The sequence below is a fragment of the Indicator indicator genome, chromosome 11, assembly GCF_027791375.1.
Source record: "Indicator indicator isolate 239-I01 chromosome 11, UM_Iind_1.1, whole genome shotgun sequence".
In the NCBI taxonomy this organism is placed as follows: Eukaryota; Metazoa; Chordata; class Aves; order Piciformes; family Indicatoridae; genus Indicator; species Indicator indicator.
In genome coordinates, this window is record NC_072020.1 from 6294389 (window position 1) to 6311332 (window position 16944).

Genomic DNA, 16944 nt, shown 5'->3' on the forward strand with positions numbered 1-16944 from the left:
CTATAAAGAGGTCTCAGCATCCACGTATTTCACAACAGGTGAAGACTCCACATTTATTTTCACACTTTCTGTTTTTTCAGGGCTGTTTGAAAGCAAAAAGGAAAAATAAAAGGTTTGATTTGCTTCAGTAAAGGTTAACTTTCAAGCATGTTGTACTTAACAGAAAATACTGCAAGTCCTAACATAAGGATGGCTTTTACGATGATGTATTTGTTACATTCTAGTAATTCTAAAACACTATCCACAGGAATAGCACAAGCTTAAAGAAAGAAATCATCTACAGAAAAATCTCATTTTTAAATCCCATTTCCAGTCCCACTGCTTTTATTGATTCTGTTGATGTAAAAATGCTTTGCAAAACACCTCCTGAAAAATAAAAACCAAAACCCCACCTTCCCACGAAACCACAACAATGTAGTTTAAAATGCTCAAGAACATGTAACAAGCAGTATCACTAATACTGCTTAGTTATTGTGCAAGGTAACAATTCTGTTCACAATACAATACTGGGAAAATATTCCAGTCTTCTCAAAAGAGGGAACCACACTTTTAACAACAGTAGAGGACAGTTCAGAATCTGCATAGGTATCCATCTTTTGAAGTGGAAGACCCTGAAGACCATAGGCTGGCTGGCACCTGAACACCTGACACTGAACAGTGGCTTATCCAAGGACAGAAAGGAATGTCTTGAGGTAGTTACAGGGTAGGAGAAGAGAAATTGGAACAGCGTAAGAGAGGATTTTCCAGGCATGAATTTTACAAGAGATGATACATCTGTGGAGTTGCTTTTTAAGGAGAAAAAAAAAAAAAGGGGGGGGTGAATTAGAAATTCATGCAAAGAGAAAAGATTCTGTGATTCCTTAGAAAATAAGTGTGTCTGGACACTGTAGAGTCTATAAAATATGACAGATGGTGGAGGAAGAAAGAAAAGGCAAAATAGGATCAGTTCAGAAAAAAAAAATCTAAAAAATAAAAGATGTGAGAAATATTGCCAGCCCACACAAGATCATCTAGAATTCCAAAGAATATTGCTTGCTTCAAACTGCTTCCTATTTGAAACCAGTCAATCTGCAAAGAGCAGTGCCTAAATAACCATTTTTACCATAGCACTAAACATCTGTATCAGAAGATGACTCCTACACAGAAAAACCTGAAAAGAACTGAGATGAAAAATTTACTTTTGTCTGAGCAGTGGTGACATCTCTAAATCTTTCCATATAGAAGAAATCTTTCCACTGTAGAAGAAAGGATAGGAAATACCTCAAAACAGCAACCATTTGAGTTAAGGCTGCCTTCTAACATCTACCATGTTCATGCAATATCAGATTGCCTCTTGAAAGTGCTGGTTCCTGGCACCAGTGGATTTTCAGTTTGTCTTTTTAGCAAGTTCCCTTACCAGATGCAATTTTTTAACCTAATAATCTCAAACGGGGCATGTTACAGAATTAAAAGTAAACGTCTTACAGCAAAATACAAAAAACAGATGAAATACTGAATATGACCTAAGTAAAGCACATAAACTATTTGGAAGCTAGTGCTGCATGTAATCCTTTACTAACGTAACCCACTGAGGAAACCAAAATGCTCAAGATGAAGTTGTACTAACTTCTAACTGCTGGAAACCTAAATCTAAAACTTAATTCTTCTGGAAAGAGAAATACAGGTCTGTATCTCTTCAAGCCCTGTACACCCAATGACTGTCAGGTTAAGATAGGAGAAGCATCCACAAGTTCTGTACAGGGTTCTGAAAAAATAATTAAAACATGAGGATGTACTGACACTTATGATCTAAGTCCTCTATTATCTATGAGCTCTGACAGTCTACTACCTTATGTAATAATCAGGTTTGAAATATTTAAAATGTGTATTTGAACATCTTAAAATGTTTAAACAATAGAGGCTGAAGATTCACTGTAAATGGTGCCTGCACTAACAAGTCTTTTGAACTTTTCCTATTACAATACCTCCAAGTTCTCTCAGATTGCGTTGGGTTGGAAGGGACCCTCAAAGATCATCTTGTACAATTGCCCTGCAGTGAGCAAGGATACCTCCAACTACATCAGGCTGCCTAAGGCCACATCAAGTCTGATCTTGAATCTCTCCAGGGACAGGACCTCAACCACATTCCTGGTCAACCCATTCCAGTATTTCACCACTCTCATTGTAAAGAACTTCCTTACATCCTGCCTAAATCTACCCTGTTCCAGTTTCAAACCATTGCCCATCATGCTATTGCTACAAGCACTTCTGAACAGTCATTCCACAGTTTTCCTGGAGGTTCTCTTCAGATACTGAAATACAGCTACAAGGTCTCCCTGGAGCCTTCCCTCCTTCATGCTGAACAGCCCCAATTCTTTCATCCTGTCTTCATAGGCAAGGTGTGCTCCTTGTCTCCTCCTTCACCCTTGGTTGGCCTACTGCCTGGGCAAAATGCATTTCTATTCCTAGTGTGGAGTAATGCACATGCTGAACCAATTGGTGGTACACAAGTGGTGAGTGTCCAGTCATTACTGCTGCTTCCATGATCCAAGCTCAACACTACCCAGTAAAATTTGACAATTTTGTATCCCTGAAACTTGCCTGCCTTTGACAGATTTGGCTGAAAGGGATCACAGCAGTACTGCATAAGCTTGGGGGGTTTTTTAATCATCCAGGCCTTTTCTCCCCTCTTTCCTACATTGTTAGAGAACAGTCCACAGATACCAGTACCTATAAATTACAAGCTTTCAGCAATTTGGGGATATTTCAGGTAAAATTTCAGGACTTTTCTTCTTCATAGATTCAGAGAGACAAGGAAGAAGCTAGGATAGAATAGCAAAATGGTCCTCTGCATGCAGACTTTCTTGTTTGAGGGAGAGCTCACAGAGAAAGAAGCTCGGGGCCATGTCATCTTACAGGAAGTGTTCACAGCACCAACGACTCCTAAACTGCCCCATACTTCATTCAAGTGTACTTTATATCCAGTAAATACAAGATTTGACCCAGGTTTTGTTTTTGGAGATTAAAAACGAGCTGAGGAAAACAAACCAAGCCACACAAACAGTATACAGATCCTGGGGCGGAATAAAACAATAATGGAAGTGCTAGACTTAGCCTTTATTCCCATTATCATTTGTAGTGTTCAGGATCAAACAGTTTCCATGCTCATGTACACTCTAATAAATCTTTTAGAAACCCTAAACCCATCAGAGCAGCATACAATTGTATTAAGCAAATAAATGAATCATAATTTAAGCTTACTCTTTAATAAAATTCAAATTTCTTACTCAAACTAAAGTTTTTCTTAAGAGCAAAAACTAAATTAAAATTCAACTTCCTCAAAAGTCAATGCAGATTTACAAACCCTGTATGCTCATTTTTTGGATACATTTCAAGAAATACAAGTATAGTTACTAGCTGCTAAACACAAGATCACAGTTAGGAAATGCATGATTAATTATAGTATAGCTACCTCAGGTTAGCTCTGGTTACTTTGGCATTCTCAGTACTCATGGCAAGAGCCTTCCACTGTGCAGTTTTGGCCATTTCATCTGATATGTTTACAACTGAGGGATCAACACTATAGAACAAACATACTTTCTGGTTAGTATTCAATACCTTGCAACAGTATTATACTTACTGTCACTCATCATTTCCATCAGTTGTGCCTTCTTTCAATATTTACACAGCCACAAGATGAATTCATCTCTTAAAAACATGTTTCACAGAAACTTGACAATTGAACTAGAGCTGCCTTAACCACATAGCATTTTAAAACAGTTTTTCACACAGATAGCACTGAGACATTAAGAATATTTGAGAACTGCCCATCTCATGTCTACATTACTTGCAACTTCAGGAAATTATTTTGCATCCTCAAAAATAATTAAACAAAATCACTGTTCTGTTAAGGCTTCTATAAATCAATAAGTTGTTTCTAGGACATAATCAAGGGCAAAAAGCATCTGTTAACAAAATTTTGAAACTGGTAACTTAGTTGAGATTTAAAAGTAACAAAAATATAGAAGTTCCAATTATCTAGACAGTTCTGCAGGCAATTTTTTTCCTGCAGGGCCTTAATAGTAATTTCTCTAGTGTTTGTTTTTAGTTTTTTGTGTGTTTTTTTTTTCCACCACTATTACCCAAATCCTGAAAAAGGTTAAGTTTACCCTCATTGACAGTAACCTTTCAAAACCTATTTCCCCATTTGGCCTCCACACATTTGTATGCGCAGCAGACTTAGGTGTTTATAGATGTGTTTTCTGTTCTGTTCCCTACTTAAGCTTAAGAATCTACCCCAAGGTATCTGTAAGAGCTCTTAAAATGGCATAGAAATCTTTTGAAGGCATTTTTCCTCAGGAATCCCAAGAAGAAAGGTAGTGAAATATAGAGGAAACATACACACACAGTTGACAAAACCATAATTCCAACTGTGAGAGCCATAAGCATCTTCACTGTTTTTTAAAAGTCATCAGCATTTAGCATTATCATTTGAATTGCTGAAGTCTGATTAAGTCTGCTCTTACACACTAGCACTCAGTAAGAAAATCTAATTCAAAAGCCTGCCAGTTCCCAGCTCAGAACAGGATAGGCCTGACACTACTGTAGTGCCATAAGAAAGTCAATTTTTAACCTAAGAACAATTAGTATTAGAGAGGCAAAAAAAAAAAAAGTCTGCCAAGCTATTTGTCCATCATATCTACTGAGTGACTTGAACACTTGTAGAATATCTAAAAAAATAATGAAGTAACTGCACACTATATGACTTGTTCTGAAAAATCCCAGTGGCTGGTAAGCACATGGCTCAACTGATGTGATTAGTTGCTTAACACTCAGTATTTCATGCACAGTAACACAAAAGTATTCCAGGAAAAACTGACCAAAGAAGCTTCTTCACCTTGAGTACTTCTGGTCGACACTGAGTCATCTGATCTGTTCAAGATGGTCATGTAAATTCATAATTAAGATTCAGCTTTAAAAAGCAATGCAACATGAAAATGCTACTATAGCACTATTAAATATACCTTCATACTTCCTATTCATGGATGAGTTACAAGCTTGGGGGAAAAAAGTCATTCACAACTTAATATACAGAAAACTATGTGATACAAAAACTCTTTATAGACTACAACCACTTCATTATACCTGTATTTAAGGGTTTTTACAGGAAAATCCAAATTTGCTTCTCCATATGCAAGATGTACACTTTCATTGTCCCCTGTTTGAAGCATTCTCTCTGCTTCCTGTAAAACGCAAGTAAAAAGTTTATAAAATTATTCCTACAATAAAAATGTAAGAAGCTTCTCATGATGACAAAGTTAAGATCTCTTTTTCTTAGAAGTATTTGATTCATGTAGGGTGGATGAGGGTGTGGAAGAAGAGTGTTAACAAGTTTTGTGAGGAATTCAGATAGTGTACAGTTAGGCAAGACTGTTACGGAGAAATTATAGAAGATACATTATTATGGTTTTGGTAACTAGCAGTCAGTGTTAACTACAGCTCTGCAAACACAAGCAAAATGTTCCAGATATAATGAACAATTTCATAATTAAGAGCAAAGATCCCTACTGCACTGCTTTTATCTCCCTCTCCCTTTTCCCTCCTCCTAATCTGATGAAAGACAAAGGGAACTACAATTTGCACTATAAACTGCTTCTTTCCACTTTGCTTGCTAATGTTAATCACAACTGAGAGTCACAGTTCATACTAGTATCACTGAAACAGTGACTTTTCCTTTACTTAAAAACCAGTAACAGTTCCTCTATCATCAAATCTCATTAGTAAGGGATTTTAAAATGTACATTTGGTATATAAATTCATATGCTCGGGTCACTTAAAGTCTTCTTGATTCTTTTCTATTAATTTATAATATGCTTAGTTTGATTTTTTTCCACACTTACTGCTTTCTCCTTGATCTTTTTGTCGTCTTCTTTCTTCTTTTTACTTTCTGGCATAAGATCATCAAGCCAGCTAAGCTCTCTTTTGGTGAAGCACAAATCCATGAGCTTTCGAATGAACACTAATGCTAGAACCTTAAAGGGAACCATAAATGGAATCATTTGTATTAAACCACTGAAATGAACAAAGATATGCACTCAGTTTCAGTACATTCAGAATCTTTACTGAAGCCCTTTTCTGTACTAGCTTTATCCTACCACAAAGTTACATAAACTCCACTTTCAATAGCTATTCACAACTGAACTGCTCATTTTCAGGAGATGGAAAAGTCCTTCTGTTTCAAAACTGAACTGAACTTGCACTACAGGTTCTTTCATTTCTTTCCCACTCCATTCTTAAGGCAGGAAAACACGTTCTGAAGAGATCCTGGATGATGCACATATTCTTGGAAGAACTATTAACTTGCCAAACAGAAGACTTACCATCATAGGGAAGACAACAGCAGCTGCAGAGGCTTTAATCACCCACAACAGAACTAGACAAGTGAGCTGAACAACTGTAAAGATATGGACCTTCCAAAGTGGCACATAACGTAGATAAATCAGGTCAGGCTGATGTTTGGCAGGCATTCCAAACAGTTTTATACGGTCAAAAAACTGCATTGAAAAATAAAAATCATCCTTCAGTTAATTATTTTCTTCTGGAAGAAACTGAACATTTTTAGGAGACTCCAGAAACTTAAATTCATCCCAAATAAAATACTAATTAAAGACACCAAACATTCAGTGGGATGAGATCAGAAAATGTGTTGCTCAGCTACACTACTGAAAGCTAAATGTAAAAGAAATGAGTGAAGCACAATGTGGTAAGAACAAATATCCCAACATGGCAGTCAGAAAATTATCCTACAAACTAGTCAGACAACATAGGCTGATCTTTATTGCTGGTCACAAAGTAACGTGTTACAGTTTCATTTTCCTTCAGTATTAAACAAAAGCAAAAGCAAACTGCTCAATAAAAATACTTTACCTGAATGCCTTTTAATGAAGATACTCCCATGTAAAGAAAGACACCATACAAAACTGGCATTGGAATAAACTGAGGAGGAAAACAGACCCACACCGTTACTTCTGGAATAAATATGGCATAATAGAGCAGCCAATATTAGTGAAATATCTGGATCAAATTTTTTACTATGTTTTACTGAAGTGTAATCTATAAAAGCTTAAGTTATTTACAGAAAAAGATATATGTATCACTAAACAGCAAAAAATTCTAGAGCTAATAAAACTATCACCAGGATTAAAAAAAAAAAAAGAAAGTACTGCAGTCTTGACTGCACATTCATTCAGTTTTCTAGGCTGCAGCCAAGATTTCTGTTACTGCTAGCTACAGTGCTTTATGTTGCTGTTTGACAGGAACTGTATTGAGACCATCCATACGTGGAACAAAAACACAGCAATGTACAGGTGCAAGGCTTTGTTGTCCTTCCTTCTTTTGACCAACAGCCATTCACATTGAAATACAGTTCATAAAGACCAAATAGTAGTAATTCCATTCCCATTACCCTTGGTTCCATTAAAAAAAAATAAAGCAAGTATTAGTTTCTAAGAATCAGTTGTTAAAGCGTGGGGTAAACATCTAGCTTCAGGAATCAGTACCTTAACCTTCTCTTTTGAGCAACAACAGACCCATTGCAGTATTTCTGCTTCTGATCATTTGTATCACACAGCTGAGCTCTTGGTAGCTTTTCAACCAGAGATTATCAAATGTGAATACTCACTTTTAATAACTGCTACTGCCTTATTGTCTTCAAAACTTTACATTCTTTAACACATACCAATGGTTGACTCAAAATACTAAAAATTTGTAATATACAGCTCTATGTACTAGTGACTATGGCTGTGTCTTCACAGGTTTATTTCTTCCCATTATCTAAACTTGCAGAAGTTACTTGTTTCTTAATGACTAATTACAACATTCTTTAAAGGTATTAGCAATTACGCAATTTATCTACTATTTTGAAAAGGGAAAAAAAAAAGCTTTTTTATTTCTTCTTTTAACTACTGGGTTTGAAACAACAAAGCAGAAGTTGAATGGATTTTAGCCATATCTGAGCAAAATGTCAATGGACTGATTTGGTTTATTCCAATAAAGTCTTGGGAAGAACACTACAGATATGAATTAAGAGATCATGTAAAATGAAGGCACAATACAACCTGCAAAAACCTCTATTGCATGATGATGTCTAAGATAACCTTGACAGTTGAAACATGAAAGGCAATTTAGTAAGGTGAACATAAGAATGAAATGTGAATGTCACTGATGATAATTTTTTAAACCAAATGTTCCTGTTTCTTCTACTATATTGCATTGTGTCTGCTCAAGTAACTTTACATCTTCATTGCACTCCTCTCTCCTTTTGTCCACTTGCTTGAGAACTACGTGAGAACTATTTTAGGTAACACAGATTGGAGAAACTGAAAAAAAAAAAGCTGGCAAAAAATTCAGGTAACGTGGACAAAGGTTGCTTTCTTCACTGCTCTACATTTCTAGTGTGCTCAGATTTCTTTTCCTACCTCTCCCCCCATCATGTCTATTCATCTAACACATTGTTAAAAAGAAGTAGTTTGAAGAATGAGGCCAGACATATTTTACTTAACAGAACTTCCTAACGTTATGAAATGCTAAATTACAGTATCAAAATCAAAGGCACAAAGAAAACAAATACTTTGAGAAAACATTTTTACCTTTAACACAGAGGTCATAAACACTGACAGCCCCATTAGGACAAAAATCATCAATCCTGTCACACGCTGCTCCCGAATTCCCAAAAATTTTGGTTGTTCTCCTGGTGCTGAGCATTCAGATTCAACTTTAAGGCTGTTAACATGACTTATAGACAGGACAGTTGCAGCAACAAACCACGGTAACCCCATGATAGAACATATCCCCAGCATTACACCAACCATGAGTAGATCAAGATGATAACCACAGCCTTTCTGAAAAATTAAGCAAAGAAATAATTTGATAAACTTTTTTTTATTTATATGATATCATATTTGTAACTGGGCTGGTACATAACAGGTAACTATAAAAGTCAGATAATTTGAGTGTCCACAAAATCATACTGTTCTTTATTAAGTTGAGATAAACATTTATTTAAGTAGCTGTTGGCAACGTTTCTCAAACTTGCAGAATGAATCCAATTTTACATAAATTTGGGTTGCACAGCATTAAGAGTTTTGGGAAAACGACTTTTACCTTCAGCTTATGCTCCTTCCTGTTTATAATAACAGCTGTTATTTGTTGATCCATGAAAATGAGAATGGTACAGAGTAAAGCAGGGATAGCAGCTACCAGGAGCGTCCACCAAGGATTGGTTCCAAGAGGATCTATGAACCATCCTCGGTCTTTTCGAGTGGGCTGGAAAAAAAAAAGGCATGCCAAAAAAACCCCAAATTAACTATGGTAAAACTGATTTTGTTGCTAAAAGCAGCTGCAATGATCTGATTAACAGTCTTTTTAGTATTTATTTAGACTTTTTTTCTAGTGGCTTTGACCAAAAGACTTATTTAGCTGTTACATGTGTATAAGATATTTATATAAGTAAAGTTAAAGTAAATACATTCCTTCATTTCTGCACATTTGCACAAAAGAATGTTTCCTTCTTGGTGATATTATGATATAAAGCAAAGTTTCTTCAGTCAGGTGAGACATACATCCAAAACAGAAAAGGGGGATTACTTCATCAACCACATTTTAAGTCAGAAAGATACATTTGTTTCTATATAATTCCATTTCTGTACTGTCTATGAACTTGCAAGCATTTAAAAAGTTACAATTTTGAATTTTTTTTTTTTTTTTATCTTACTTCAAATTTCTCTGGAACGTGAAGCTTAGGAGAAGGTACTCCCACAAGATAGTCAATTAAAACCATAATGACTATGGTGAGAAATACTGCGAAGTCGCTGATGGTAGAGCGCACCTATAAAGAAAAGACTTGTGTTCACTCTTCCTTTTCCATCATTATGATCTGTATGTACAGACAGACAGTTTTCTCCTCTATGAAGTCTATTTACATTATACTACACCACTGAACAATGTATTTAGACTATATGCATATTTACTTTCAAAATTAAGATACCTGCCAGCATATCATGAAGTTGCACAAGTTTCTGCAATTATCTCATTTAGAATTCAGCTACTGCAACAAGAAAATAATTTAAAATAACTCATTCCTCATCCTCCTGTCCCCTCAATCCTACTAGGAAGCTGTGCCTCTTGTAGCTTAATTCAGTAACATCACTGAATTGTTCTGAAATTGATATTCATACATTGGATGTTTTAATATATAGGAGGAGGATAATTTGCAACAAGAGTCGGGTGGTCGAACGTGACTTTATCCCTCTCCAGAAGTCCAATGGTGTTTGGGCCCTAGGCTGTTCTGAAATGCATTTTGTGATGTAGGACTGTTTAAGAAATGGAATCGATTACCCTCTCATTGACTTTTTTTTGTGTGATGCTGAGGGACATGATTTAGGAGCAGATTTGACAGTATTAGGTTGACGGCTGAAATCAATGATCTTAAAGGTCTTTTTCAGCCTAAGTGATTCTCTGATTGTAGAGATGAGCTGATGTTATTAAAAAAAAAAGAAAAAAAATCTAACTGCTTGATTTCAGCTAGCAGAAATGAGTTGTGTAGATCAGTTCAAGGATAATCATTATATTAGCTTATATTAGAAACAGCCTCAAGGAATCACTCTGAACTTTTCACACATCAGCAGCGTGAAGAAAGCAATCAATTGTTCTGCACAGCTAGATGAGGGGGACAGCAGCAGTGTTCTCTCTAAATGATACCTGGCAATATCCATTAATGTAGGGAGACAAGACTGCTTGGGGCTTCTAATATTTAGAACATCTTGTAACTATAGCAGAGTAGAGTAAGCACTGAATGTTCTGCAGCAAATTTCTTTCCTCTACTGTCTTTTTTTAAATTATTATTATCACCTCATCTCTGGTTTTATAATTCCTATTCCTGTTTACAAAGGAATCTCTCAATACAAAGTTCAGAAGCAAAATAGGAAATTCAACTCCATTAGGTTATACTAATGTATTTATCACAAGATAATAATAGTCTCTAATCAGAATTACCTTAGTTGGGAAATAGCGTTTGGTCTTGAATTGTTTAAAGAAAGAGGAGAGGAAAAATGTTGTAAAGAATAATATGACAGACCAGAAGAGAACATCTGGAATATATGGTCCATGATGGCCACAAGCTGATCCACGAAACACACCATGAAATTCTAAACATTCCTGCAAAGAGAAAAACCTCCTTACACTTCTAGGTTCTATCAATTTCTTACATTCAACCTAACCGGTAGCTTTTTTATTTTAATATAAAAAAAAAAACATTGGAAAACTTTCACAATATCAAAAGGAGGTTCTTCCCTTCATCACCACCTCCTCCTAAAATAACAACAACGTGTGCTGTGTGTTGCAGATGAGCCATAGCAGCCATCACTGACAGTTTCAGGATGCTGAAATACTGGAAAATGCCCAAGATGACAAAACTTCTTTACATTCACCTCATTTCTATTCTGTGTCTCAAAGCAACATAAGACTCTATATAAAGACTAAGGACTAAACCCAGGAAAAGCAGACTGTCCAACATCAACTTTCAAGCTAACAAACATTAAAAAAGGATATCTTCAGGTTCTCCCACCTCTTTATTTTCCAATTTGTTTCCTCCCAATACAGTTAAGGCAAAAACAGACACTTACAAAATTAGATTAACACAACTGAAAAACAAAAACAACTTCTAGTGGAAATAGAAAAGCTTCATTCGTAACAGATAGATTTGAATAAAAATAAGAAACCACATTAAGACAATTTCTATCCAAAAGGCTCATTGAAATGCCAAGTAAAGAAGTAAAAGTACACACATGGAGTACAAGGAAACAGCCAATAAATCAAATAGCTGTGAGCAGCACTGCCACAACCTAGTCTTCTATTTTGATAAAAGCACCACCAAATCCTGGATCACTTCTGTCTCTCCAGAAAGATGCTGAAGAGCATGAAAAGACATATTGAATAAATAATAATATAAATATAAAAACTAAGTTCAAGATAAACTGCCATTCTAGGCAATTACTGTGGACCAGAAGCCATTGGTGGTACATAGAAAACATTATGGCTGAAACTTATCTAGAGCACTGAGGTTTTCCCCAGTATTTCTGTTGTGCAAAACATCTGCTTCCAGTGTGAATGTCTAGGCTGTCACATGTGGGTATCTACTGCCATTTTAGACAGCCTCAGACAGCAAGTAGGCACAAACAGCACGTGCAACACAGTCTACAGCAGATCCAAATCTTTCACGGTGTGAGGGTATGCAAAGCAGCTGCAGACATTTGCATTAAGGCAACTGAATCCCACACAAGGAATTACTAATCAGCAAAAAATCTTTCTTCCTAAAAGGCTGCAGTATCACTTCCACACAACTTTCTTCCTTTTCACCTACCCACAAAATTCAGTATTTCTATGAAAAATTCAGTTCAGAAGGTAATGCTTCCAAGCCTGTTCCTTCAAATAGCTCCTCCCCTTTTCTTTTAACCTTCAATTTTCTAACCAATTGTTTTTTCTTCCTATCACTTTTCAGGTAGTTTCTTTGTTGTAGTTTTATACCAATGTCTAACTAATGAAGCATGTTTGCTGCCATATTTCAACTGCAGACTACAACTTCACATCTTCTTAAAAACATGTGCTTATCTTTTCCAGGAAACTGAAGAAAGCCATCTCTGGTTCATTCACCTCATCATGTTCATATGCACTCGAGAAAGAAGATTGTTCTCTCTGACAGGATTGAAGTGGCTACCTCGAGCAGACATTTATGACATTAGCATTTACTGCTACAGACTCACTCATCCAAGCCACTACAATGACTGTTTTAGCATGACAAGAGGAATGAAAGAGTTCAAAAATAGTTTTAAAGAAAATAGTCTAGGTTCAAATCAAGAAAGAAAACAGATGAAAAATATTAATTAAGACCAGTACTGTCTGGGTGTTTCTTTTTCATACATACAGCACACACAGACACATCTACATGTATACACACACATAGCTTTTAGATACTCACAGAAACTGTCAGGTTACTCCAAGCTATATTTTCCACAGACTTATTTTTACTCTTCCACACTTGCAAAGTTTCATTGCTGGGTTTTTCAGGCTCAGAACACACACATCTGAAGGGAAGAAAACAAACATACATGTTTGTTAAGATGTATGTGCCAAATGCAGTGATCTGCAGTAACTTCAAAAATTCTGGAAAGTTTAAAGCAGCTTAGCTCAACCCTCTGTGACAGAAGCAGGGTACAAGATGACTCCTTACAGATGGAGAAGTCAAGCAAGCAAGATGCCTGTTTCACACCCTATTCCCCACTGGGGGAAGAGATTTAAAAATGAGAGAGAGGGAAAACAAGGCAATTGTAAAAGGTCAGCTCTCACACAGCTTTGCAACAGGAATTAACAGAAACAAACAAAATTAAAAATGGGGCAAAACAAAGCTGAGGTCTGTGGCATGTCCTGAAAGACATGTGACACCTCCCAGAACTAAACCAAGGAAATGTCACACCTTCCTCTCTCCACTCTCATGTCCTGCCTATGCTGCTGTAGCAAAACACGAATCAGGTGGCAAGGGTCAGAAGAACTACAGATCTGCAGTACAGCTTCTGCCCAATCAGTGAATTTAACATGCTCACAGAACAGTCCAGTGAGGTCCCAGAGCTACTAAAAGAGAAGGATTAGCAGCTAGGAAAGTGAGAAATTAGGAAGTGAGTGTACTCTCGTGTCCCACTCCTGGCAACACAGCCTGGTCTTACCAGCTGTCAAGACAGGCAAGTGAATGTAAATTCCATGTGTGAATGGAATACAAGAAGCAGCCTGAGAGTGTTTGCCCAAAATTTGTCACGTTGTAGAGGAAGATGGCAACCATAGCTGGATTAAATAGGAACAAAAAGACTTCTGGAGAAAAAAAGAAAAAAAAAAAAAGAAAAAAAAGAATCAGGTGATGATCAGAAAAAGAGATGTGTGACTGACTGTAGCCACATGTAATAGAAGACAATTTAAAAATGTGTAGGTTCCTACTAGTATATTTCTTAAGAGTCTCATGCTGTGGGTAAATTGCTGTATTACTAATGCTGCACAGAGACAGCACAGTTGTGTCTTGCTGTGGAATCTAAAAATAGCTTTGCTTTTGATTTGGTTTAAAACTATGTGAAATGAGCAGTTTCTCTCAACAACAGTTAGTGGGGTCTCCTCTTTCTGGTAGGTGTGAGCAGGTAACTCAATTCCTCATATTTCCTTATACAGAGCACCAAAGATAAAGCAGCATTTTAAGTGTGTCATAAAAAATTTAAAATATTACGTGTCAAGACTCATGGTATAAGAAGTACTCAATGCTAGTTTCACCATATGAACAAATTAATTTGATGCAGAAGTGGTACAGCTACACACTCTGAAAGATGTATGGAGTTTGAGCGGCAAGGTTTTTGTAGCAGGGGTGGCTACAGGGGTGGCTCCAGACAGATCTGTGGATTTATGAAGGGAAGAACTCATGCTGGAGCAACCTTGCTGGCAGGACTTGTGACAAAATGGGAATCCACACCAGAGCAGTCTGTTCCTGAAGGACTGCACTCTGTAGAAAGTACCCATGCTGGAGCAGTTTAAGAAGAACTGCAGCCCATGGGAAGGATTCACACTGGAGAGGCTTGTGGAGAACTTACTTTGTGAGACACCCCATGCTGGAGCAAGGGAAGAGTGTGAGGAGGAAGGAGCAGTAGAGACAGAATGGGGTAAACTGACTGCAACCCCCACTCCCCATAGCTCTGTGCTGTTCAGGGGCAAGAGAGAGAGAAACTGAGAAAAAAAATTGAGCCAAGGAAGAAGAGAGGGGTTTGGGGAAGGTGTTTTAGTTTTGATTTTCTCATCTGTATTAATCCCATTCTGATTTGGTTTGTAATAAATTAAATTATTCCCCCCCAAGTTAAGTCTGTTTTGCCCATGATGGTAATTGCTGAATGATCTCCCTGTCCTTATCTTAATCTATTAGCCTTTTGCCCTATTTTTTGTTCCCTTGTCCTGCTGATGAGGTTCAGTAATACAGGCTTGTGAACATCTGGCATCCAGCCAACATAAACCCACCATGGGTAGAAAATACACAACTGCTAAGAACTAAACCCAGTGTTAAAAAAAGATCCACCTAAGTAGCTTGCTCACGTTATTTTTGTACTGATTGTTTTACTGCTAGTTACTGTTTAAAGATGTTAACTCCTTATTCATAGCATGTGAAAGTTGCAGAATCATAGAATGGTTTGGGTTGGAAGAGACCTTTAAAGGTCACCTAGTCCAAACCCACTGCAGTAGACAGGGACATCTTTAACCAGATCAGGCTGCTCAGAGCCCCATCCAACCTGATCTTGAATGTTTCTAGGGATGTGGCTTCTACCACCTTTCTGGGCGACCTCTTCCAGTGTTTCACCACCCTCATTACCCTTTGTACTATCATGACAAGTCTTGCTAAGAAGAGAGTCTTCATTTTTCTTATAGGCCCCCTTTAAGTAGTGAAGGGCTACAATAAAGTCTCCAGGCTTAACAACTCCAACTCTTTCAGCCTTTATTTACAGGACAAGTTCCATCCCTTTGATCATTTTTGTGGCACTCCTCTGAACTTGCTTCAACATGTCCTTCTTGTGCTGTGTACTCCAGACCTGAACACAGTAATCCAGGTAGGGTCTTTACCAGAGCTTCTCACCAGAAGCTCTCCATGCCTCAGCTAGCTGGAAACAATCCTCAATCATTGCTAAAAGTGGCAAGGCAGAATGTCTGCTCTGACCTTTAGTAAAACTGAATTAAAACATGCATTGCCAGAGCCTCTCATCCCTCTCAACCACCCATAACTCAGTTCCACCCAAAATACTCAATTCCACAACATCCTGAACAGAATTTTTCTGAGGCTTCTCATGCCTGCATCAGCATTCCTCCAGCACTTTTACAGAGGCACACGTTACAGATGAGTAAATGGAATTATGTCTCCATACCATAAGCATCTCCCCCTATGTATTTTACTATCGGACTCAATGTGATACTTACGAATATAAAGTCAGTTTATCCAAATCATTGTGCATATTGAAGGCATACACTTCTCCCAAATGGAAAAGCTTTTCCAATGCCTCATAAATAAATATGATGCATATAAGAGCAGCAAAAGCTTCCTCGGTGAATCGAGTGATGTAACACACAAGGCTGCTGGCATCTGTGGCTACAAGCACGATGCATAAAAACGCAGTCCACAGACCGATGCTAGTTCGCAGAGAGAGGTAAGAAAGACCATAATCCCTGTGTGAAGAAAGGAACACAAGTATTAACTGAGCCAAAAGTCAGTGATACTATGGGCCAAGCTCCAGAGGCATTCAGTGCTTTTTCTCCTCCTTAGCCTTAATTCTGAAGGAAGCAGAAACTTTTCTGCCAAATCAAAACAACACTGCACGGTGTTCCTAGGATTGAAGGCGGCATGGAGATGATACTTTCAGAACTATCTAGATGTTTTTTTTTCCTAGAGGGCAGATCAATCACTGTTTACCCCTGCAGAATCAAAGCAAACATCCCCACAGAGCAACAACAAAGCTTTTAAGTCCTAGCCACTTCTAATCATCTGTTTTCTCCTGAAGGCTCATCAGTGACTTGCAGCTTTGCCAACCCACATCCATCTCTCAGTCTCTTGGTGCATGTTTACATCTTCTTGGGCATCCACTTTTAGCACCCATCTGCTTTCCATCACAGCTATTCTAATAGGCCAGGGAGTTACAAAGTGCATCAAGCTATTAAAAACATCACTTACCTGCAAAATTTAAATAATATTTTTTCAAATACTAGAACTGGTCCGGTGCTCCCCAAAATAGTAAGAGGTTGCCCAGCAAAGAGAGAATAGGCAATCCCAGTTAATGAGGCTCCAAAGAGAGATTCTATTGCACTCTGGGGGAAAAGAAACTATTTTAACTATGCTGCCCTTCA

The 16944-nt window shown here is 37.4% G+C and overlaps 1 protein-coding gene across 1 annotated transcript in view; it reads right to left on the reverse strand.

The window, feature by feature from the left end:
- The window catches only part of SLC4A7 (solute carrier family 4 member 7), a 58421-nt gene continuing 41477 nt past the window's right edge, over positions 1–16944 (reverse strand). The window contains exons 15-27 of the mRNA XM_054385129.1: positions 16772–16905; positions 16024–16269; positions 13013–13118; positions 11032–11193; positions 9752–9865; positions 9142–9303; positions 8628–8879; positions 6907–6975; positions 6360–6533; positions 5880–6011; positions 5125–5222; positions 3452–3559; positions 1–82 (exon numbers count right to left, since the gene is read on the reverse strand). Coding sequence (XP_054241104.1) covers positions 1–82; positions 3452–3559; positions 5125–5222; positions 5880–6011; positions 6360–6533; positions 6907–6975; positions 8628–8879; positions 9142–9303; positions 9752–9865; positions 11032–11193; positions 13013–13118; positions 16024–16269; positions 16772–16905 — 1839 coding nt within the window. The remainder of the gene's footprint in view (positions 83–3451; positions 3560–5124; positions 5223–5879; positions 6012–6359; positions 6534–6906; positions 6976–8627; positions 8880–9141; positions 9304–9751; positions 9866–11031; positions 11194–13012; positions 13119–16023; positions 16270–16771; positions 16906–16944) is intronic.